At 43.9% G+C, this 25,583-nt stretch overlaps 1 protein-coding gene across 1 annotated transcript; it reads right to left on the minus strand.

Annotated features, from left to right (window-relative positions):
* Window positions 1-12,383: 12,383 nt before the first annotated feature.
* Window positions 12,384-21,476, minus strand: LOC142884561 (uncharacterized). Its single transcript, XM_076020279.1, has 4 exons — window positions 21,035-21,476; window positions 16,757-19,918; window positions 15,329-15,403; window positions 12,384-13,811 (listed from the first exon to the last, which is right to left on the minus strand). The coding sequence occupies exons 2-4, from the start codon at window positions 19,843-19,845 to the stop codon at window positions 13,583-13,585; spliced, it is 3,393 nt and encodes a 1,130-aa protein (XP_075876394.1). The 5' UTR covers window positions 19,846-19,918; window positions 21,035-21,476; the 3' UTR covers window positions 12,384-13,582.
* Between the last annotated feature and the right edge of the window lie 4,107 nt (window positions 21,477-25,583).

Below are 25,583 nucleotides of genomic sequence, written 5' to 3' on the forward strand. Positions count from 1 at the left end.
TGTTTAGGAAAATGAAGACCATGCACTGAAGACAATTTAAATAAAGCCAGATGATTGCGCTTTATTACTTTAGACACTGTCACAAAAGCAGTGCCTACAAATGTCTAAATAACCTTCGGTTTCTGGACGGAAAAAATGAGAAGCATTTTTGCAGAGTCACGGTGCAATTAAATGTTGCACAACAAACCAATTTTTTATTTTTTTTTAAATATCTTAATATTTATCCAGGACTCGAGCGGAGCAGCCTCTCCTAAAAACTGAATATTAAGCGACTCACGCAAACAATGGACTTTTCCGCTATTTTCAAGAGTCCACTGAATTACTGTTGTTGCATTACCTTGCACCTTTGTTGGTTATGATCAACATTTTGATTTTCACAAAGACAGAACAAGCAACAACACAGGGCAGCACAGTATCAGAAAAGATAATGAAAAGGGGTGAAAAGAAAAGCTACAATCATCACTCCTGTCTCATAGACAGAAAAGGCAACGCTGCAGGTTCGATGCAACTAAGTGTGGAGGACACTCTCGAGGTCGTTCTTTATGGATAATGTTATGTTTGATCATGGCTGTACAGCAGTTATTCTGGCTCTATTCTGTTGTGCTTTTATATACTCAAGTGCCATTGTACTGGTAGGACACCATTCAATGGTGAATCAAGCAGCGACTGGGGTTGTATCACAATGATGATGTTGGCTCATTTTCCGTCTTCACAGTCAGTTCAGACTGAGACAGAGCGATGAATTGTCATTCAGTAGACAGATGTTGCAGACCCTCGTAGCTCTGACAGTGTCGTGTCCAAAAATTATTAAACATTACCAAAACAAGCCGTGACCCTGAGTCCAGGAAGAAGCGGGTAATGAGAATGGATGGATGGATGGATGGATGACCAAAACAAATGTACATGCCCTCTTTAAATTGACTGTGTGTTGACTTAACGGTTGCAATTAGTCACACATTAAGGCATCAAAACAGCTCTGTGACTGTGAAATTTAGTGGACAGGCCCTATTTAATCAAAAAAAACTCAAACTGTCTTTCAACCCATTCGTGAAATCGGAAAGGTGACCTGCCCACTGCTGCAGCAGAATACAAAGTGAGAACTTTTTTAAGGAGTAACTCTACACCCTCCCTCACTGGATGCTTTAATATGGTAATAAAGATGTGCACTGGAAAACCAACAGAGGGGGTCAATGGCTGGTTTACGACAAAGGCTGACCACCATCAAGTGAGTGGAGCAGCGCCACACCGGGATGACAATTTCACAAAGTGGCCAGGCTGGACATTTACAATGTAAAAATAATGAACAGGAAACAGAAACACTTTTTTTTTTTAAATAATTTAATTCAGATCAAATCTGATATGTTGTAAAAATCAATGAAATTATATGTATATCTTTATATCTGTTGAACAGCTGTTTACCCTGATGTTTATTTTGTTCACAACCCCTTTTAAGTAGAGATGAGTGATTGTCTTTGATGACTTGACTAATCTTATAACTGACTCGTTAAATTCAAGTTTCCAGTCAAATCACTCAATCATTCACGTGGAGTGTGTGGAAATGTGCATAGGAGGCTCCGCCCACTCCCACGCGCAACTGAGTGATTTGTTTATTTTATGATTGAGACCGGGCTACTGGGAGCGACTGAATGATTGGTTCATTCACTGCTCTGCCTCACAGCAGGGAGGGAAGGGGGGAGCTGAGTTGAATCAAGGAATCAGAGTCGCTCTTGTTAATTAGAATAGTAGTAGTAGTAGGCACAATAGCGACATGTTTTGGGGTCTCTAGGTAACAAGAGGCACAAGTCAGTGTTGAGTGACTTATATAACCTCACCTTGAGCGCGGTGAGGTTATATAATTACTCATCTGAGGAGAGGAGGTCCCTGGTCCAGCCCCATTGGTCCCTGACACAGAACCTAGTGTTGTTTATTTAGAGTTAAAACCTCCGTCTTGTTCGCCAAACAACACTCAGCGTTGAGGGACGGCCTATGGGCTGAAATATGTGCCACCAGAAACTAAATTTGAATAATTTATATTTGAATTTGAATCGCTAAATGCGAATAATTGAATTAAAATTTTGAATTTGAATCAAATAATTTGAAATTGTATTGTTAAATTTGAGTCATTGCATTGAAAAACTGTATATGAATAGTAAAATTTGACATTGAAATTCAATTAAAAATTGATTGTCACTGAAAATCCAACTGTCTAGACATCTTCACATTCAGTTCTCACAATTCAAGTTCTGTTCTCAAAATTCAAATTTGCTTCTCAAAATTCAGTTTCAATTTACTGTGACAGACATCCGGGTGCTTGGAGGATGAAGGGGAAGAGCAATCGAGCTCAGATACACAGGACTCCTCTTCGGCCAATCAGCACTTACTTTTGTACACTTACGTTCCTTGTCTGTCCGGTCGGAACGATGTGAACGAACAGAGTTGGAAGGAGTTGTAATGAATGTTTTTCATGTATTGGTAGGTGACAGATATGTGACTGACTGGCCTGCTGCCAGCGGTGCGAAGCAGCCTCACCATATAGCAATGGGAAGATGTGCTTAAAAGTGAACTTCAGCAAGTCACACAAAGTGTTTCATGGGGATTTGGGCTCGGTGCGCTGCCGAAGAGTTACGTCTCTTCGGCCAATCAGCACTTACTTTTGTACACTTACGTTGCTGGACCGGTGTTCCGGTTCAAGTCGCTACTATTAACGATTATTAACGATTTCTCCTTGTGGTCCAAGTGAACTGGACGTTTTTTTTTGGATGCTCAACTCGCTACTATGTTAACTGGCTACCTTTGTTTACTCGCATCTGTCGTTGTCCTAGCTACAGCAGATGTTAGAACCAGGAAGTGATTTTGTTTGTTGCCCTCGCCACTGCCTGTGTGTAAATTTTATTTCTCAGAAGTCGTGTGTTAGCACTTGTCCTGTTTTCGTAGCATATATCACCATAAATGTCATGGAATCTTGTGTAGGCTCATTCCGATAGCGTCAGTACCTGGTACCCACGTTTGTTCTGATAATAAAAATGATAATAATAAAAAACAATATGTGTGTTCCATTTAATGGCAAGCCGATCACCAAACGACAGTAATAATAAACTTCAAGAAGAGCAAAGAACACACGGATAATAACAATAATATATGTATTTAAAAAAACAACAATAAACAAACAAAGCTTAGGACCCAACAAAGGCGGGGCTTGAAAACTAATAAATCGAGCATTTTAGCCACTGCTCCACCGACTGCCATGTTCAAACTCCAACGCAGCAGCAATGATTAAGAAGAGTCCAGGGCTACGTCACTAGTCACAGCAGGCAGCAGTCGTCTAGATGAACTTGCTACCCTGTGTTATGTTGTTTTATGGGGTAATTCACAACTTAACATCGCCCATTTTACCTTCTGAACAGAGACGTAACTCTTCGGCAGCGCACCGAGCCCAAATCCCCATGAAACACTTTGTGTGACTTGCTGAAGTTCACTTTTAAGCACATCTTCCCATTGCTATATGGTGAGGCTGCTTCGCACCGCTGGCAGCAGGCCAGTCAGTCACATATCTGTCACCTACCAATACATGAAAAACATTCATTACAACTCCTTCCAACTCTGTTCGTTCACATCGTTCCGACCGGACAGACAAGGAACGTAAGTGTACAAAAGTAAGTGCTGATTGGCCGAAGAGGAGTCCTGTGTATCTGAGCTCGATTGCTCTTCCCCTTCATCCTCCAAGCACCCGGATGTCTGTCACAGTAAATTGAAACTGAATTTTGAGAGGCGAATTTGAATTTTGAGAACTGAACTTGAATTGTGAGAACTGAATGTGAAGATGTCTAGACAGTTGGATTTTCAGTGACAATCAATTTTTAATTGAATTTCAATGTCAAATTTTACTATTCAAATACATTTTTTCGATGCAATGATTCAAATTTAACAATACAATTTCAAATTATGTGATGTGCAAAAATCCATTTGCTGTTAACAGAACTCTTGTTAAATAAGAAATGCTGCAGGAGCTCAGATAAGAACCCTCATCTCTTTTGTTTTTGAAAATTCCTCCAGAGGGAGAAGACGCTGTGGGTGCTGGGTGTCACACTGGGGTGAGGAGTTGATCATGCATATCAGAGTACAGAGCGTCATCATGCTGACACTGTCAGAGTTAATTTAGAAGGGGTGAAAAAAATGACACTCTTCCTCACGCTAACACGGAATTGTTCCCGGATAACAAACTGCAATTTGAATATATACACAGAGTGTAAAAGGTCACATGAGCTTTAGATGTCGGAGCCTCGTCTTTTTTGTGCGAAGCTGCATTCATTAGCCAAACCACAGTGCCTCCCGGTTCACCGCGGGGACGGAGAGGGACGGCGAGACACAGGAATTTGATAATGCCCGTCAGTGCACAACAAGGGGCCCAGGGGGAAACACATAGAGTCATACACAACTTAATTGATAATGATTCATATTAAAACGACAGCCTTTAACCTCAGTGTGTAATTTATTAGTCTGTCCGAGTTTTCTCCTGAGGGGAATCACAAAAATAGTGTCTGTATTTTCCAAGTGGCTGAATTTAAGAAGACAAGAGTCAAAGCAGGGTGCCTCTCCACCACACTGCAATGTGTGAGATGATAAGCCGCACTGGGTTGACAAACGATTAGCATACCTTTGGTGGATTAAAAGCACACATGAATCACAGAGGCCTGAAACAGCTTAATGTGGTGCGACTTCAATAAAAATATACATATACATTATAAATGGTGTTTTTTGGTGATAGTGTGACTGTTTATGGTGTGGATTTAGTGTCTGTAGAGGAATTTAATGAACCTCCAGGAGAGTCAGAGCTCAGTCGGTGAGTCAGTGATCACAGACATGACTTTCGTTGGCTCTCCAAATAAATTGTAACTACTTCAGACCCTGTCTCAGTTTCAGGTACATCGGTTCGGCAGACTGTGTTGCATATTTTGAAACGGAGCCTAACCTGGCGCATCACAGTGAACATTTCCTCAATCCATCAAATTAATTTCACACCGTTTCCACAAAGGAGCAGCCAAAGAATATTTACTGCGTGATGAGCCATTCAGAGGTGCTGAGCGAACGTGGCACTACTGCTGTTTAATTTTTAAGTGACTTTTCGTAACCTTCACTTTAAATGCACTTGAAATTTAGAGCAATCCCACTAACTGGGAGAACAACCAGTGGCGACTCAACGCGCAAAGGGGCGTGAGAAACTGTGTGTTCATGAACACGAAATTCACGAAATAAAGTAAACGTAAATGCCAGTAAGTTAAATGTAAATTGTGGAATTTATTGACAAACAATAACAACAACAACAAACTGTGATGAACTGGAATAAAACTACATCTCGTGTGCGGTTGATTGCTGAGGCGCATCAGGTGCACATCTTCCACGGAAGGTGGAGCAGTCCGAGTGGAGGGGGCGGGGCAACAAAGAACACACTGTCCCTTATCGTGACAATGACGCAGAACCTTTACACAGCAGATATTATTTTAGCACCTTTCACTGGAATTATATTTGCATCAACTAGTGTGTTCTCCATCATTTAAATTCACAGCTGAACTAAAAACATTTTGACTGCTGGGAGCATTTGCGTGTGTGTGAGTTTTTTTTTTTTCAAACAGATCGTCAAAAATGCCTGAGGATTATTTTTTCTTATCTATTAAATTCTTTGTGTGCAGTAAGCGGCGCTGGACTTTCATCTTAAGCGCGGTGACGCTAACTTCTGCTCCTCTCTGCACTTTCCATACATCATCCGCCTCCGTCTCACCTCAGCTCTCCAGCCACTCTTCTTCTCTGCTCAGGTGGTGGCAGCAACTTTGGGCCCGTGAGCCAGTAGCGATGCAAGATTCTCTCCGTGGCAGCCAGAGCCGTTGGACCGGAACCAGACGGGCCGGTGAACCAAAATAATGAGCTGGGTGGCGACTGACGGGCGGCACACTGGAGCCGCACTGTTGGATTTCAAAAGTGTTGGCAGGATGGATGCTTCCTGCTCCCCTGCGGGGATTATCAGTTTAAAGCTGTCCATTTGTTATAGGGCTAAATATTTGAAGCTACATTTTTGTTGACTGGGCTGATTAAGCGCGTTTTTGCGCCACACTCGCTGCTGCAGCAAAATGTAAAAGAAGCACCACACTCAGAATTACATAACCACACTAGGAATACTTAAAAATGTGCCTTCTCTCTTCTGCACTGCCGTGCAATTTATACCTCTTATTCTACAGCCTTATAGAAGTGGTTATCTAATACCATGGAAGTAATCGTCACTGACACATTGCACTTTGGCCGTTCACCTGCATGACAAGCTGTTTCATCCACTCTGACAGATGTGTTCCAATATGGAGCGTACAATAAGCTGCCAGGAACCTTTTACGTTTTGTTTCACAGAGGCATTCATCTTTGGCTCTGATATTCAGCACAGTGCCTCTGCTGCAGGATTGTTCAGCGCTGGCACTTATTTTTTTAACACCGGCAGGTGCATCAGCGAACCACAGAACCTCATCGAGTCAAACAAGCCAGCAGGGGCCACAGTAAAAGTTTTGTGGTCCCATAACTTCCTTTTTTGATGTCACTTCTTGTGTTGGCACGAAAAAAGTTTTGTTTTTTTTATTATTAAAAAATGGGATTGGACTGGATGTATGACAATATTGCACAATTATCTGCACAAAATGAAATTTGACTTGACTTTGGTTGCCACGTTTCCACTACCAACACAAGGAAAAAGAAAATGAGAACTTGGTTTAGTCACTGCACATGTAGAAACTTCTCTGATGGGGTAAAGGACAAAAATGCACCAGATTTCTCTAGCCTAACGGACTGTTTTGCATGCCAATAAGGGAAAGAGCCCATTAAAATTATTCATAGGAATCTGGTTGAATCACCAATCAAGGACCAATCTGATTTATATCGCCATTTGAGACCAGTAGCAACTGCTAGAAGCTTCCTAATGGTGTGAAGGGTGACCGTAGATGTCACCTTTAACAAAAGCGAGTAGTAAAGTGAAAAAAACGTATCTACAGAAAAAGTAAGGAATTCCTATGAAAGACTGCTTGAAAAAAAAACAAAAACCTGCAAAAGTAGCAGCTTTAACAAGGGCAATACTTGCCACCGCTTTTTCTTCCCTCTGGCCTATTCAAGTGTTTTCTAAGGGCAGCTTGCCTCGCAGGAGTCCCTTCTGACGCTAATTGAGGTTGTATGGGCACTCAATAGCAAGACAGAGTGAGGACACCATCGACTGGAGCTTGGCAAGATGAACATGCGAGATTCTGAACTTGAAATCTGAAGGTACAGGACGTCAAGGTGTGATGGTCAAAATCTAATTATCTGTCTAAACAGAAGAAAACAAACAAGTGATAACGGATTCTTAAGCACAGAGAGGAAACACACACACTGGCTGCCTGGGGATGGTAAAAACTTTTGGAAACCGAGAAGGGAAAGAAAAGGTGGACAGCAAAAATTTAAACCACTCTGAGCAGGGCACTTGAGAAAAGTGAAAAGCATTAAACTGCATTTCAAGATCCAATGAAATGAATTTAAAGGGGACCTATTATACTAATTTTCGGGCTTTTGTATTTGATATCTGGCCCCTCCAGAGCAGCAACGCACGATTTTCCGCGCTGAAAGCTTTTTAGATTTGCGTATCTCGCGGCTCGTTTCCTCGTATTTACTGCGTCCCGGAAAACGCTCTGTTGCACTTCACTCCACCCCCAGCCCGGGGTCACACTCTTCGTCACTGCTGAGCCTCACTTTCTCAGTTTGCCAGTGCGGGAGTGAAAAGGAAACGGCAAACTTTACGAAACAGGCACAATGTAAACACTTACCGTCGTGAAGGCTTCACCCTTTAGTCGCTGTTTACCGGCTAATCCAGCTTCATACGGACCCAGTGCGGGATGAGTTACGGCCGCAAGGCGGACCGAAGGTCCCTGGACGTTTTTTGTGCCCTCCGTGTCCCCGGAAATATATTTTACTTTGTGTACTGACCGTATTTTTGTTTTGTATTTTTGCAAGACATTTTAATAGGGCTTGGAATGATTTGGTTTCATACTGTTGACTTGTATCAAAACACTGTCGTAGCAGAGAAAATATGTACGCTGAAACGATCACTTCAGTCATAGAGTCGTTTATTATTAGACAAGAATATCTGCACAACTTACGTCCACACCAAGCACAAAGCAGGAAGAGCTCTATACAACCCATGTTACCATGCTGGCAGCGTGAACATCGCTATAAGGAGCGAAACTTGCCAGTCAAAATCGCTGCCTCTTCAGTTTCGCTGCTAGCGAACACAACACACATAACAAGCAGAGCACGGAGTTAGCGGTGGTGGCTAACAGTTCATCAGCACGATTCAGCGGTTGTACGTTGCAAGTAGTCTTAAAACTAAAGTTGCTTGAGGTCACAATACACTCAGTCCTCATACATGTTTTCAAGTATTGCCGTGGCTGACTATTCTCTCGTCGTCCACCAGGGGGCCGAGTTGAGCCCGTCTCACTCCCATTGCCGACCAAACCCGGTGTTCCATCGCATCCGCATTAGGCTGAACAAACCTCCAACATTTTCTCTGTTCGTTCCACTCCGACGGTTGTGGTCCTTGGTGCTTCGGTAGTCGCTCGGTATTTTTTATTTAATATTTTTTAATTTCCCTGACACCGAAAAAACATTTTCTTGGAGCAGCACATTGCGGAATCACTTCCGGGGCAGAGTGGGGGAGGGCGGAACCAGTCCGAGAGTGTGCCAGAGCTTGGCCATGAAAGGAGATCCGGCACACAATTACGTAATTCCGTGCCCAGTGTTGAAAAAATCTCCGTGAACAGAGCGTTTAGAACCATGCCCAACAATTTGCAGGGCTCACGTCCAAACGCATGAACCTCATTATTTGACGATATCGAGATCGTTTGACGATAGAGTTCAACATTGTAACAGTTTTTAAAGCTCAGAAAAGTTGAAAAGCATCATAGGTGCCCTTTAAATGTGGCAGCAACACATGTTGGGAAAAATAAAGCTTTTAAACATAATTTCTTTGAAAAGGCTAAAAAACCAAAACGATACAACATTTTTGGGGACAGTAAGACCTGAGGCAGTGTTTGGATTTGGATGGGTGGCCAATGTGGGTAGAAAACATCGGGATTTTTAAAAGTTCTGTATTGTGTGGGCATGCAGCCATTACATTAGAAGATTATTTAAATTTTGTTTAGATTCTCTTTACCTGGAATCTCTTGGAATCGAGGTATGTGTGTTATTCATCTAAAGGATAGAGGATAAAGTGGTTTTGATCTTCAATAGACATCAGCCCACCCAAAAATTTGCCTTGCACAACGCCCCTGGGTACATTGTCGTTTTGTTCTTTTGTTACATCCTTGTAATTCATTTGTGGTGTTGGGTTGAATGGTGGCAGGCATGTTGCCGGTGGATCATTCCAACCGCTACCCAAGAAAATCCCCCTCTGTTTCACTGCACAGTGAAACAGGTGCGCAACCTTGAATCCGTGTAGCTTGAAAGAAACACATCCTGCTTTGGTATCGCTGAGGACATGTGTGAAAAAGGTTTATTGAAAAAGAATGGCAAGTGAGGAAATTAGGTGGTAACACCGTCGGTAAAGCATGAATATACCTTATGAACTCAAGATAAATACAGTAAATAAATAATGTAATAAGAAAAAATCGACTGAATGGAAAGCTGCCTCCAATTATAATCACCATCCCTAGAGAACCCAAGCTTCCTGCAACCTTGTATAGATATTGTGGACAATTTGATAAAATGCTAAAAGTGTTACATCACTGAATGCGTCTGTTTTCAAAAAAACTGCATTAGCAAAAAAAAAAATTAAAAAAATAAAATCAGAATTTAGGATTATTTAATAAGAAAACTGAATGAAGTTTGTCTTTGGGCGTATCGTCAGCCAATCTGTCTGCTCTCCAGTCTCACTCCTCCAGCCTACGTCCTTCAGGGAGTGTCATAAAACCCACTGCCACTGCATTTGGGCGTAATAAGGTGACGGACATCAAACCTTCAGAGGGCTAAAGCGATACTGAAACTGAGAAATTAATTTAGTAAGATTTCTCACAAATGTCTGACAGCATAAAATGACGCCGCAATGACCTTTTTATATGTGAAAGGTCAACCTCCTTTCTGCCACTTAATTTCTCACCCAAAACGCACTTTGGGGTTGTTATTAAACACCATTGTGTCATTGTGCCATTAAGTCAGAGTCTGATTTAATGACACTGTTCCAACTTTTAAGGATCCTTTTTACTGACAGAAATCATTGTGGTGTATTGGAGCTTCCTGCCTGCCTACCTGAATTACACTCAGAAGCTACAGTTAGGTGTTTTTTTTTTCACTGTGACTACATTTACTGCATGAGTTTAAATAGATTGAAATTCATCAGCCATTTCATGAGCTACTACAATGAAAGTGGCTGGTGCAGATTTAAGGTTATTGTTTCATCTAATTGTATTGTCACCTGTATGTGATTTGGGAGGACATGGGTGGATGGTATTTGCTCTATTTTTCTTTTATCTTCACTAATATTTGATTTGAATTTCTGTTAAGCACCTTGAGTTGCAAGCCTTTGTATGAAAGGTGCTATATAAATAAAATTTGATTGATTGATTGATTGATTGATTGATTGTTGTATTTCCATTAAAGTATTTCCTATCAAAAAACAAAAAACAGACTGACAATTATTTGCATGGCTTATTTTTCAAATACGTTATTTTTTTTATATATTTCCTAATCCTCCTGTATTGGTACTTTGTGAAACCGTCCACAGGATTCTGTCTCATGTATCAGCTGCTGCGTCCGCAGCTTCATTCATGTGCAAAGAGACATTTGGGACCTGACTCACGCTTCGCTGGCACCTTTCGTCAGCTCTTTGTTTTACTGAGGAACCTTCATATGAAGTGCAGATTGATTGGGGATTTGGAGACCATGGGCACAATAGGTAGAGGCATAATGAATGTTTCCCGCCTTCTCCCTCACGTCTCACGGCCAGTTTTCAGTGACGGAAATCCAGATGCAAAAAAACAACTCGGTGCTTTGACTGGAAAATGTTCTTTATTCCATTCACAAAGAGTACAAAGGGAAGTTTTCTTTTTCGTCTTTTTATGTTGCTCGGAATTTAGCAAAGCTCAGGTCCAACAGTTTCATAGACAAATTATTTCATAAAGCTCTACTTTATTTTTGCATTTGAATGGTATTGTTTCCATTCAAAGGTTAGTTTTATATTGCACATTTATTGTGAAAATAAACTAACTAAAGGAGAATCGGGGAAGGAATGTACAACTTTGAGCTAGTAGTGCATTCATGTCATAAGTGCAAAGATAAGATCCCAGATATAGCAATCTTCAAATGTCTTTAGCTAAATGTGTAGACAGACATGTTGACAACAGAAAACAAAAACATTGGCTTTGGGATGCAAAAGTGCTCAATCCTTACAAATGATACTAACCTAGTGTCATGACACACAGGGCAAAATTCAGCTTCACAATTCAATCATTCATTTTCTATACCCGCTTCTTCCTGAGATCAGGCTCACGGGGATCTGCTGGAGCCTATCCCAGCTGTCTTAGGGCGAAGGCAGGGTGACACCCTGGACGAGTTGCCAGTTCATCGCAGGGCCACACAGAGACAAACAACCATTCACACTCACATGCACACCTAAGGACAATTTAGAATGTTCAATTGACCTCACATGCATGTTTTTGGACTGTGGGAGGAAGCCGGAGAACCCGGAGAGAACCCACGCTGACACAGGGAGAACATGCAAACTCCACACAGAAAGGTCCCAGGCCTGGAATCGAAACCAGGACCTTCTTGCTGTGAGGCGGCAGCGTTAACCACTGCGCCACCGTGTCGCCCCTGCTTCATAATTTTACAGCAAAACCTTCCGGGGACAGACTGTTGCTGTATTTCAGATCTCACTCGCAACTTGCTTTGGTATAAATCAATGCAAAACTGGAATTATTGTGTGCTGCAGGACCCTCAACAGAGGCGGTGCTTTAATTTAGCCTGTTTGTACTATTGCCACTTCTCAAAAAGATGACAAACATGACAGTCATAAACCAAACATACAATAGAACAATAATGCCTGATCAGAATGTACGGCTGTCATTTCATAAATGTGAGTATAGAGACATTGTGAGTCACACATGCACAGTTGGGTATGCTGTATTGGGAACAATGCATGACAACCAAACTGCATCAAACCACATGTGAGATTTTGGCCCTGTTTTCACTTGGTCACTTGTAACTCTTTTGGATGATTGGATCACGAGAACGGATCTCGAAGCATCTGTTCGCACGTAGCATTAACATGCGTCTCGAGCGTGCCATTTGTGATCGCATCACCCCCCCCCCCCCCCCCCCTTCCGAACCTATGCAAATGCAACATGCGTCATTTCCGTTTTTAACGACTGGGGGCAGTAAAGCGCAAAACCACGGCGAGTTTTACATGACAGCAAATAAGAATCAACTTCCTGTTTGCGGACTATATCAAGTCACTGGTTTTAATTCTACTGCAGCTCGTATGGATCCGAACGAGGAGTAACGACTGGTGGGACAGAGTGGTGACGACTTTATTTTCGGATGCAACGTCGCACATTTAATCACAAATGTGGGAAACTGCGACCGCTGCTCCGCTGGCAACATACGCTAATGCGGAATGAAATTTATTAGCATGCTAATAAACGAGTCTAACAAAAATGATTTGTTTTGGCTTCTTGTTTGTAACTTTATAATGACGACGGCGGAAGTTGGGGCGCCGACCAAGTACGTACACGGGAGAGGTGAGTGGAGTAGGCGGTCCTTAATGTGGACTGAGCTCGCATTCTGTTCGCACGTCCGTGACGAATGCGACTACCAAAACCACCTCGGGAGGTGGTTTTGGTATTCGGATGTCAAAACGGATTTGGACTGTTTGCACTTGGTCATTTCATGCGTTTTTCGTATTCCGATCGGCAAAAAACGCATGAAATGACCAAGTGCAAACGGGGCCTTTGTCAATACTGTCAATGCTTTATGATTAAAATACAGATAAAAAAAATGCCTTGAATCTTTAGCGAACATTAGGGAAGAATAACTTGACCGTATAGTGCATTTCCAGCCCCAAAAAAACAAAACACAAAACTTTGATTTTGTGTTCTTGCAAAATGATAAACTTAACATACAAGAATTGCCATTACAGACAAAACCCATTTCCTGTCCAAAAAATAATGATAAAACTTTAATTTCATGTGTCTGAAGAAGAAAGTCATGTATGTAGTTTGACTTGGTTTTGTTGCCGTACACAGCTCCCAATAAGGCAGACTTGACTGTCCACTGACTGACATGCTCCACACATGTATTAACTCCGCCAACGCTGGCACTAGTGGATGCTAATACTAGGTAACACTAGTTCGCTCCTTTATGGCATTACAACGTCACTGATTTGGCTTTTGAGTGCAAATGCAATTGGCACAAAATATGTAGTCTTCTAGTACAAAAGGATGCAGTTTGGAACAAATTTGGAGTAATCCTACAGATCACAGCAAAGGACAGTCAACGTCTGCTGGTCACTTGTTACACAGGCCTATGGCTATTAAATATCACACTGTGTCGGGGAGGTCTGGACATGCTGGATCTTCCTGGGCAGCCACTTGAACAGGGTCTTGCACAGCTTTTTGCTCTTCACCTTTGACTTCGTCACTTTCTTAAGAATAGCACGCCTGAGCAGGCTGAAGTTCAGGTGATGGGCGTGGTCCACATTGGCCGACCTATTGAGGACTTCCAAGAAAAGTTTCTCCTGCTGCCTAAAGTCGTATTCCACGCTGAAAAGGGAGACACATGAACAAACTGCCGTTAAGTCCACCTCGGCGGACGTTCACGTCGACACAATAGATTCTTTATCTGCTAGGTGTCATGTTTGGTGGCTGCAGTAATTCTCTTCATGTGCAGAGCTCTGTGCTCAGATTCCGGAGTGCTGGATTGGTCTCTATTTCCCAGCCGTTCATCTGTCTTTGTTCTTAATGTGAAGGTGCACACACTTCCTGTTTGAACACCCTTATCACCGACTCGCTCAGATGTCGGTACGCGCCAGTCAGAAAATCAACTCAAGCAACATCTTTTTTTGTTTTGTCATGCAAAGAGGGGGAGATTTGAAATGAAGTAGATCGGTGGGATGTTTTGAATATTTCAAGATAAAGAGCATTTTGGGATTTGCTTTGTGGACCCAGAGGCAATTTCCCCAAGAGATAATGAGAAGACTGAGATTTCTTAGCCTCGCTTGGTCTGCCCCCGCCCCATCACAGTAATTCTGGGTTTGTGTTGTTTTTGTATTGCTTTTTCCTGACGCAGTGTTTCAGCTGACGGTTGCAAACTAAGACCAAAGTTGCAATACTGCTGCTATACACTTGCTAAATTCTTTAAAATTGGACCACTGCTCTCATTATTTTTTTAGGGATAATGACTGCTTCATAACGGATGATATGAGTGAATGAGATAAATTTCATGCGTTGGGCCTTTTTATCATTCTGAAATTCGTGTGCCTCCAAATTCTATCATCTCCCGTATCATGTATAGAAACCATGGTGACTCAATAATGATGACTTCTTTGGAGTCGCTCGCTTGTCATTGTTGGCTCCAATTTTTCCAGAATGCCTTGAATGACCGGATTGAGTCACATAGTATCATTGCCAGAATGTGACAGTGGTTCCAACAGATTTTATGGTTTGCCCTGTGTGTGCACAGCGAGAAGATGAAGAACAGTCTGATGACTCAGATTAAGTGAGAGGGGTCATACCTTATGTTATTCATTTACAGAGATGTTATCAAAGGAGCCAGTGAGCAAATATCTGCCTGCCAACTAAAATGGCGCATTGATCTTCATGCATTACATATTTTAACCATTAAGGGAACTTGAAATAAACCTTTATTGTTAGAGTTTCCTGGAATAAAGTGAAAAACAACTGTGTTGCTTATGGAAAAGCAATACTGATCATTTGTCCTTTTGGTTGTTGCTGCTCTGTCCCATCAGATTAAGTTCCAGTATCAGTGCATTTGAGCTGTCATGCTGGCATGAAAAGTTGCCATCTGGTGTGTACAGGCCTGACTTGATCTATACATTATGGTCTTCGTGCTGTACAACACTGAATATGAATTCTGTCCCACTAGTCCACTGAGCACATGAGAGAATGAAAGAACATCCAAATAAAGGTTCCACGCTGCAACCCAAAGCTCCGTAAAGCCTGTGTATCAATGCATTTATTTTATTTTTTTTTAGCGCAGTTCTAATCACTCGTTACTAATTTAATTTGGATCCGAACTTAAAGTTCCGCTTTGACCTCACCTGTAGACAACGCATGCCGTCTTCTGGCAGGTTGTGCAGTTTTTCAGATCTTGTCCGGTTTTGTAGCTGTAACAACTGAGATCATAAAAACAACAACAAAAAAACATTAAAATTCCAGTGGTAGACAGAAGCAATTTTGCAAACTGAATCTCTCTTTCAGATTCACTATTTATTATTCTCCGCTAGTTCTGTCTCTGACATTCACAGGGACTGCTGCTGGCAGGAAAGAGCTCCGTAAGGTGCATTATGTGCGATGCGGGTGCCTTATCAGGGAGTTGGTTATTCTGAAACACGACCCTAGAGGCGGTCACAATTTATTAGTGTGCTGCAGTAGATGAGAATGATTGACAGAGACACGTGCCCAGAGGGCATTTTTTTAATCCCTGTTATTTTTCCCAGAAGAGTTAATAAGGCTAAATAAATCTTGCTGAGATGTGCCCTCTTGAAATGCCCAAGTAGGTTTCTGTCACACAGACCTGTTAGCTGCTGTGTGCAGAGCAGGCATCATTGCACCGCAACCCCTGATCTTTATCCTGTTTGCACTGAGCCGGCCTTCTAATGTTGTCAACAAACTTTTTTGTATATGTGCTGTCATTTTTACACATATTTTTTCACTTCTTGTAAGTATTTGTGTTGCACACACAATAGTTTTTGTTAGGTTGATGTAACGTGGATGAGTAAAGTACATCTGTCAATGCTATCTATTTAGTTCACAAATAAATGAGCTGTTATTCAATAACTATTGATATTAATCCAGAATATAATACAGGCTGATATGCAGATGACTCCGTCGAATTATAAAAAAAACCCTGAGCCTGTTGCTCGGTCTTTTCTATTGCGGCATTGACGTCGTAGCACAGTTTCTCCCCTATGAAATATGCATAAATACTTAGACGTTCTTTAGCATGTTTAAAATTTAAACAAGACACTTTTTTTTCACTAGTTTGTCACGAAGCCACGTCAGCTTTCAATACAAGACTCCCTTTGTATACAGGTCAAAGCAAAAACATATTTTTCCAAAGTGCCTTTGATAAATGCATTCAGACTCAACTTGACATGCCTGAGTGGAGTGTAGGGTATTGTGTAATATACATACTATCCCTTTATATGTATACCTGAGGGTCAAAAGTTGTAACTATTTTATTATATACTGCTTTTACTTATCCTGTCAGAGGTTGCATTCATGTTGCTGTTCGAACTAAAGGACATAGATTTTCAATGCCTTTCTATTCTCCTTTTGATAAGTCCTACGATTCTATGAAACACTCGTCCCCATGAACTGACCTCATTATCCATGTTTATGCACCGTTTTCTTTCAAATAGTTTGTTTTGTCATTTGAAAACACGAATATCCGGGTCCCTGTAAGCAACACAGCGCGGAGGCTGCTTGTTAAAGACACCCAGCCGGAGACCCACCCGACCTCTTACCCGCTGCTTGGCGAGTGGCACGTCTCCAGGTCATGGATAATGTTAAGCAGGGTAGTGATCCTGTCCTTGTTGGCTGCCAGGCTGGCCTCCACGCTCTCCAGCCTCTGCTGCAGGCTCGCTGACTCGCAGCATTGCGGGGAGGGTGGCAGCAGCAGGGCTGCATTAGCCGGGTGCGAGTGAGCCGCACCGCTGTCCTCTGGGCATGGCCGGGGGCGGGGCCTCAACTGTGGCCCGACCACTGACTCCTCTTGGCAGGGACGAGGGCGGGGAGGGGACACTGGGCGTATCGCTGACGACGGCCGAGCCGAGTTGCATTCGGGGCCAGGGCGCACGCAGAGATCCGCCTTGCTGTCCGAGGGTGGCACCTGGGGGAGGCCTGTGTGTGGCCGTGGTAACAATGAAGGATCTGAATTGGATATTTTGCACGCCACAGTCCCAGACGTGGCATCGGCGTCTTGTGGTCTGGTGTTTTGTGGTGATAAACCGACAGCCCCTGGCGCGACTCCTTCCAAGGTTGCTGGGTTATTGCCATGCTTCTGTTCGTCGCCAACATCTGCATGCCACATTAATGGGACCCCCGCAAACCTTTTATAAGTCAAATCCTGCCCCTGGAATGTTTGGACCGGTGGGCAGGCGGTGCGGCAGCCCTCGCATTCCTTTTCCCTGAATCCTTGACTAAGCACAGGCTTTTGTTGTTGCTGTTGTGTGTCTGTGCAACCCTGCAGACAGGAGCCGCTCGACTTAATGAGGGGAATGCCGCCATGATGACCGTCGACCTGCGAGGGATGAGAATCTTCATGGCTTTTGGACTCGCACGCCTCCAATTTGTGGATCAGATTAGCGATGAATTTATCCGAGTCGGGGACGCCAACACTGTGCTGTCTTGACAAGCCCATCGCCTCAGACACCACAGCTCTATTTCCTGCGGAGTTGCTCTGCGCACTGGAAACCACGCCGTATAAAGCAGATTTATCACTGGTTTGCTCGCCGCTGCCTGGCGACCGTGTGGGACCGAGCTGATTTGTGTTGCCTCCAATGAGTCGGGGGGGGCGTTGCGCCTCATCTGCCGGCCGAAACGAAATGGTACCTGAAATAGTGATGCTCCGCGGGATTTCCGTCAGTGCCAGGGAAGAGGGGGAGGCCGTGGGCGACGAGTTTTTCACATTGACTGAGGAGTTCCTGAGGGCTGTGTTTTTGCACATAATGCTCTTGTACATGGACGCCGATATGGGTGCCACGGCGGAAAACAACCCGACTTTTAAGTCTCGGAGACTTGTTGCGTCGGGAATATGCCTTTGAGGCGCCGGTGAAACGTGAAGCACAGGTTCAGACGAGGAGTATTTCGGCCGAATGGAGAGGTTCGGCGCAATTGCGCATGAGTGCCTGGTGGGGGTAAGAACCATTTGAATGGAGCTGTGCTGCAAAGGTCTCCTCGGTACAGTGGTGCTGGCAGGTTGCCGCGGTGCGCATGCGCCGTGGCCGGGGGTGAAAAATCCAGCATGAGCAAAAGCCGCCGTCGGTCCCCCATCTGTGTGTAAAGATGGCTTCTGGCCCTGATTGGAAGGAGTACTCGGGTGACTTGCAGGCACTGGTTGTGTAGCCGTTTCCAGAGGATGACTGGGGTGTGAAGGGTTGTCCGCCAGCGATACGGAAGAACATGTAACGGTCTTCCGTGGTGTGCAATGCAAATGTGCGGCTGCATTGAGGCGCGCTGTGCGATTCAGGCTCTGGATTTCGCGCCGAGTACCACCAGCGTTTGCGGGTAGCGCGGCACGTTTTTGATGCATTTCTGTCACGGATGTGTTTCGATGCCCTACAGCCGAAGTGTACACAGACTGCGGTGGGGGTGGTGGGAGGGTATTTTCTGGTACGGCGTGCACAGACACGCACACGCTCTGAGGTACGTTGTGCTGCCGGGGGAGTCTGGGCTGTATGTGAGAGCCGGGCTCGCTCGGCTCTGTAGCCATGGCCATGTAAGGAGTGAGCGGGAGGCTGGTTGGCCGCGGGATCCTGCCCCCTGGTGACGGCTGCGGTGCAGGTTTCTTTGCTCCGGGATCGTCCAGCCTCGCCTCGATAGTCGCTTGAGTGATAGTGACAGCCCTGGCGTAAAGTTGGGCGGACGTCGCATCGCTGACGCCGTGTTTCAGCAGCAAGGGTACAAGGTGGGTCCTGGAGTGCACCGGGCACGCGGGGTGAGGCGTCTCTCGACGCTTTGGTGTTTGATATAAAAGCTTTGGATTGTCGCCGGCGGCCGACCTCTTGTCCCCACAAGCGCCGCTCTCTGAGATCTCGTGACGGCTCGACTGGAGGTTTCTCTCGATTTGGGGCTTCTTTCCCAAACAAGGGTCGACGCTGTAGCTTTTCTCCCCCACAGCGATGACAGACTGCCTCCCGCCACAGTGGCTGCAAATTTTCTGTGGCATCTGTAAAGTTCGGCCAGCGGATACGAGGAGCGTTTTTTCAGTCTTCTCCACATAAAATCCCTGCAGCCTCGTTTGGTTTTTGTCATGAGAGGTGGAATTCTTCACCACGTCCACCTCGGTGCTTTCCACGCTAATCCCGCCGATCGCCTCTGAGTCGACCACGCTGCCGTTGGTGTAGCGCGCAGCTCTCGGCTTCGGCTTGACACCGTTGAAGTTGCAGGTGAAGATCGGGTTGCTCTTGACCGCTTTGGCATAGCAGTACTTCCCGTTGACGCTCTTCCGACCGCAGGTGGGTGCCTTAAAAGTCACTTCCTTTTTGGTCTTTGATTCCCCACTTTTCAGTTTCAAAATAGCCCTTTTCTCCTTGTCACACTTTGTTAAAAGTGACACCTCCTTGTACTCGGTTTCCTTGGCAATGTAGCCGTCGGGGGTCACGTAACCAGACGGTCTGGAGAGCACACCAGTTAGCTCGGCGCCGTGCTGGATAGGTAGACCGCTGATCCCAGGTGACGTCTGGACACCGACACTGCTCTGAGGCCCGCACGTCGGCAGCAGAGCTCCTCCGCTCCGCTCTCCCGCCGTTGTCCTCCAGCAACGGGCTCCGACCAGCGCCGGGACGCCTAAAATCGGAACCGAAGTTGTCAGGTCGGCCGCTCGTCTCCCCATCTCCCTTCGTGCGAGTCGCTCAAAAGTCTAATGACTGGAGAGACCGGTGACGTTTCCGCGCCATTACATCCGTCTAAAAAGTAAAGTAGAGGAACAAAAAGTTTACATGTGAGGCGCTGTGGAACAATATCCATGAGTCAGCAGGACAAGTTGAAACAAGGCAAGGAGCCGGCGCTGCAAAGAAGTGACGGATAAGCAGAGCTGCCGCGAATCAATTGTGCACCCGAGATAAGACAAAAGGGAATTGCAGCCTCCTTTTTTTAAACTTTCTTGACAGGGCGTGACTGAGTGGGAGACAGGGAGGGCAATCAGTTCATGCTTTTGATGCGTGGGGGTAGGTGTTGCAGTTAAAAGTGCCATGTTGTTAGCGTTAGCATTTCAGACATGCTCTACGGATGCCCCCTCTTCATGTCTGACAGTGCAGGCAATAATTTATTAGCGTGATAAAATTCAAGGCGCGACCCCGGTAGTGACCTTTCACCGGATTCATCCAGTTCTGCCTGTCCTCCAACATCTCAGTTACCCTTGGAACCAGCCCCTCATGTGCCAAACAGTGCCTCCATATACACAGAAATAAAGCTCACCGTCATTTCACTGGAGGCTCGCTGGCGTTCTGTGCAAGCCACCTTTAAATTTACATGTTAGACTTTCCCAGTGCTTACGGGAAATTCTGTTTTGGTTCCGCGACAATCCTTGTGAAGGCGAAGATGCCATGAAATGAGGGTATTCTTTGTAGTTACGCTCTAAAAAAATAAAATTAAATAAGGAGAGCAGCATGGGTTGCTGCTTGAAAGCTTTGAGTCATCACATACATTTCAAACAAACACATCCTGACAAGGCCGCCTTCACCCTTCCCGTCAGCTTCATCTAGGGATGTTCAAATTGTGAAGGGGGAATGGGAGGGGGGCATTTAGGCACCTATTATTTTGGTTGCACCGCCATCCATCCAATGTTACCCCACTGACTGTGATTGCTGTCACTGCCTAACACTTGGTGACAAGTGTCCTGCTCCGTTATTACACCGCCAAGTCTCCCTCCCACCCTTTGCACAGGCAAAACACTTACTGTATACTCAGCACGCTAAAAAATAACAATAAGAGGAAAACATTGGGGGAAAGGAAAACATCACTCACAAGCAAACATTGCTTTGTCCACACCACAATGTTTTAATTCTGCTCTGCAGACATACCTGGGTGTTTGTTTACTCCCGCTCCCGCTGACAGACTGGATTTCCTCTTGGTTTTCTCCTGCGCGCCGCTAGTTCCAACTCTGCTGTCCTGGTCCTCACAGGTCCTCGAGGTGTGAGCGGCCAAGTCTTTGTATCACAAATCACCCTGGTGGTTGATTCAGATTGAAGAGGAGGCTGCAGTCCAGCCTCTCCTGCAGAGCAGCACCGCCCCACAAGCCGTCCTGTCTAACACCTCTATTATGAACTGATCTACCTTTTTCTTTCTTTTTTCTATTTATTGATCAGGCACAGAGTCAAGCTGCGTCCTCACCGCATCCCCATTCTCCTCATGTTTTGGTCCTGCCGCTCCACGCTCACCTCACTCTCAAAAGCCAGCCGGCAGTGTGCTACACACACACTTTCCTCCACTGTGTCTTTGGCTTCTTACTGCCTCCTCCTCCATCACAACCTCCTCCTCCTCCTCCTCCCTCTTTCCTTCTCCCCCCTTCCCTTAATTCTGAAACCAGCGTGCTCCCTAGCATTTATATATTGTGTTCTACAGCCATGCGGAGAAAGACAGTGAGGGAGAGAGAGGGAGGGAGAGAGAGAGAGAGAGAGAGACAGAGAGGGAGAGGAAGTGACTTGCATCACTGGGGGTAGGGACTGTGTGTAAATTACTAGGCAAGTTGAAAAGGAGAAAGATGCTCAGTTACACAGCTGTATTTTGCCTGAGCGGTACAATAAAAAAAAAATAAAAAAATGCATTGCCAACTTTAACAAAATATTTCCAATCATGGTGATGTGATGAATTACTCTTCAAGTTAAATGATATTATTGCTTACAGTTGTGATCGTGTTACAAAGGCTGAATGCATGTTGTATGTTGCATGCTACATTCCCAGTCTGAAAGTGCCATTCAGATGTCACGCACTCTGTAAATTGGAGTGTCTGGAGTGGAGTTCCCTCTTGCCAAAAGCGTTTTTCTGAATTAGAAAGTGAGACAGTCACCTATTTCACATGCCGTACCTCAAAACAATGGTGAGCCCACGTGGACCCACTGTATTTGACTCCTGTTTTCCTCAGGATGATCAATGATGCCACTTCAGGGCCAGAATGGGATTGACTGTGCCATTCCATCCATCCATCCATCCATTTTCCATACCCGCTTAGTCCCGAGGTCAGGGTCACGGGGGTCTGCTGGAGCCTATCCCAGCTGTCTTAGGGCGAAGGCAGGGGACACCCAAGTCGCCAGTTCATCGCAGGGCCACATAGAGACAAACAACCATTCACACTCACATGCACACCTACGGACAATTTAGAGTGTTCAATTGACCTCACATGCATGTTTTTGGACTGTGGGAGGAAGCCGGAGAACCCGGAGAGAACCCACGCAGACACAGGGAGAACATGCAAACTCCACACAGAAAGGTCTCAGGTCCGGGCCCCAGAATCGAACCCACGACCTTCTTGCTATGAGGCGGCAGCGCTAACCACTACACCACCGTGTCGCCCACTGTGCCATTCCACAACTGCAATGTGCAACACAATGTGTGTGAATGGGTGAACAAGAGGCCTTTGTAAAGCACTTTGGGGTACCGTGAAGGTGCTGGAAAAGCACTACATAAGTGCAGTCCATTTACAATTTACCAATGTTGAAAATACATTTCACTAAATTCAATAGAAATATCTTGTCTTTAGTTAAAATATTCTGCTCTTTTAAAATCTTTTACATTAATCTAATAGAGTGCACTACTGTTCTCTCAAGGCTAGCAGCACTTTAACTAGGCTGCAGAAAATGCAGCAGCCTGGATAATTAAATGTCACTCCCTTTTAGAACACTTTAACAGCAAAGGTGTCACAGTCGGAGAGCCGCACCACAGCCTTGTGTCAAATACAAATGGTTTCTGCTTCAGCGCTGTTACCTGTTGGTGGTATTTTCAACCCCAAATGCTTTTGCCAATGACTTGCGGTCGGTAATTGGTCAGTGGGTGTAAAGTAGTCGTGGTCTGTCTGTGGCTCCTGAGGAGGAGGAGGCTGAATAGTTAAACTTTTTTTGTTTGTTTTTTTTGCTTTTACTTATCATAAAAACATATTTTCACATTTTTGGGGCAGTTAAGTGGAGTTTCACCCACTTCCTTGCCCACTCAGTTGACACCTTGTCCCACGCAATAACGTGGTTCCCAGCTTTACTGGACTTCTATCATTATTCCACTGCCGGCTGGGCTGTGAGTGAGACGATCACACAGCAGATACATTACATATTTTCATAAACATACAAAACACACCGTTTATCCCCCCACGTTTCATTCGGCCTTTATTATTCATCCCTTTATAATCTCATGTTTTGTTCTCCTGTTTATGCGGGGCCCCGCTTCAGTTCCTGAAATGAAAAATACCTTTGATGGTGAATAATTGACTGCTAACCTAGTCACCTTCAGTTTCCTGCTTTAGTTTCTCAATGTCAAGTTTGACTTTATTAATATAATAAATTGTTGAATCTGACATGGGTCAATTCGTGGGCACTTGTGCTCCTCTTAGCTCAGAAGTAGAGGGGCTACAGGCTCATAAGCAGGAAGTTCTATCTCATCTGGCAATAAAATCCTCACGATGAATGCAGTTAGTTTATATTGATAGAGATAGAGAGCACTTGAAGCAGTCAGTCGCATTTACAGACACCACAAGTGGCTAAGATGAGTAATTTAAACTGAATATAAAAATGGTTACATAAGATTGTTAAGTATACCGTCTTTCTGAACGAGCAGTGCATTGGATTAGAGGTCAGGAGTTGCTATAAAAGCCATATTATAGACACAAATACCAGGTTTGCATGAAGTAGCGTCTCCATAATCTGCACTTTTTCATTTTCAAAACTTTTCCATTTTCCCACCACTTGGCCTCTTGGGACTAATATTCTACATAACATAAAATGATTTTTGTTTCAGAGAAAGTTCAAAGGGCATGACCAAACTATATTAACTGTGTTCCGATTATAATTGTGAGCTTTTAAAATCAGAGGCTCAAACTGCAACTCCATTAGCGGTCATTCCAATATTAATCTCTCATCAAGATTTTAAAAAACGAACAAACAAACAAACAAAAAACTATGCTTTAAACAATTCATGATGAATCACTGCAACCTTAAGAACAATCTGTCCTGCCCGATCAGATTCTGATTTTCTACATCGGGTGGGGGCCTGTGTTTGTCCAACTCTGCCATCTACTGGAGACACTGATTTTTCTCGAGCCGATGAAGCACCCTTTTCTGACTCGTTAACTTGCTCTGGCAGAAATGTGATGCATTTTAATTTGGAACACCCGTTGTAAAAGCGGCAGATGGCCTGTGCTAAGGCGCTCGCTCGTACAGGTGTAATGTTCTGTGTTGTCCCTGCAGCAGTGGAGAGTGTGACAAATGGCAGCTGTCACGCTGCATTGGCGGCAGCAGCTTCCTGCTTGCTGACCGTGTCGGTGACTGAAGGAAGGTGAACAGAGCATTTGAAGCATTTCATCAGTGGTGCAAATTAATAAAAAAAAAAATTAAATGCTCAAACAAATACATAAAAATGAATGGAAAAATGGAAATATGTTACTGATACATATATACAATAAGTCTTTTTTCCTGAAGCATGATGGAAATAATGTTTATTTTAATAAGTTATAATGTAAGTAAACTGTGAATAAAATCTCAATGTCTCTGTCTTATATTTATGTAACTTTTTTTTTTTTTTTTTTTTTTTTTTTTGCCCCATAACTAAATACAGTTAATACTCAACAGGGGAAAGTCTGAGGTCAACAGTGTACATCCAATATGTCCACTCTCCTTATTACATTATCTTAACACATTATCTGGAAACTAGAATTCTCCATCATACAACATTTTGACCATTACACAATATAATCATACGCTAAACTAATTTTGAGGCCCATTCAACTAAACCCAACAGCTAAAACATGTGAACAGCTTGATGAAGAGGACAGTTTAGATACATTGTCAATGACCAGAACATTGCGTGGCAGATTCATGTGTCAAACACTTGTGTCTATAATTTCTGTGGTGAATCACCCTGTTTAAGAACATGTTCTGCAGTAAGTTCTAAAACTTTGACCAGCTGGACATGCACCAATTTGGGCCAAATTAAGTGATTTGTCAGCCTCAGCAAATATAAAGCACAGATAAAGTAATTTCACAGTCAAAGGTTTAAGTACAAAGGATTAATGTAAAATCACTGTGAAACCCTCCTGGCTGCACACCTGAAGCCATCCTTTCAATCAGTAACAGGTGCTGCAAATCTGCTCGTTAGCCTCACCCCTGCTCTTCATTATCTTAAAGCTCACCTAATTGTTCTCTGACATATGCTTTTTCTTCTTTTGTCTAAAAATGTACTCCTATCTGCTGCTTTACGCTACTCAACACACTGTTAGTCAAAAGATCAATTAATAAGAGGAAGCAATACAAACTTTTTTTTACTTGAACTAGAAAACATACAATAATATATTTTGAAAATGATGGAAAATAATCTTCACATAAATAAAAACCCTAACCCAACCCAATAAAAAAAAAAAAATTCCACATG

The sequence above is a fragment of the Nelusetta ayraudi genome, unplaced genomic scaffold, assembly GCF_046127955.1.
Source record: "Nelusetta ayraudi isolate G7.1 ecotype Tasmania unplaced genomic scaffold, CSIRO-AGI_Nayr_v1 ptg000011l, whole genome shotgun sequence".
Lineage (NCBI taxonomy): Eukaryota > Metazoa > Chordata > Actinopteri > Tetraodontiformes > Monacanthidae > Nelusetta > Nelusetta ayraudi.

Coding starts and splice junctions, on each gene's coding strand:
- LOC142884561 (XM_076020279.1), bottom strand. CDS start 19,845: ATGGGGAGACGAGCGGCCGACCTGACAACTTCGGTTCCGATTTTAGGC. Junction 15,404..16,756: donor TGCCACTCGCCAAGCAGCGG/GTAAGAGGTCGG, acceptor TTATGATCTCAG/TTGTTACAGCTACAAAACCG. Junction 13,812..15,328: donor ACGGCATGCGTTGTCTACAG/GTGAGGTCAAAG, acceptor CTCCCTTTTCAG/CGTGGAATACGACTTTAGGC.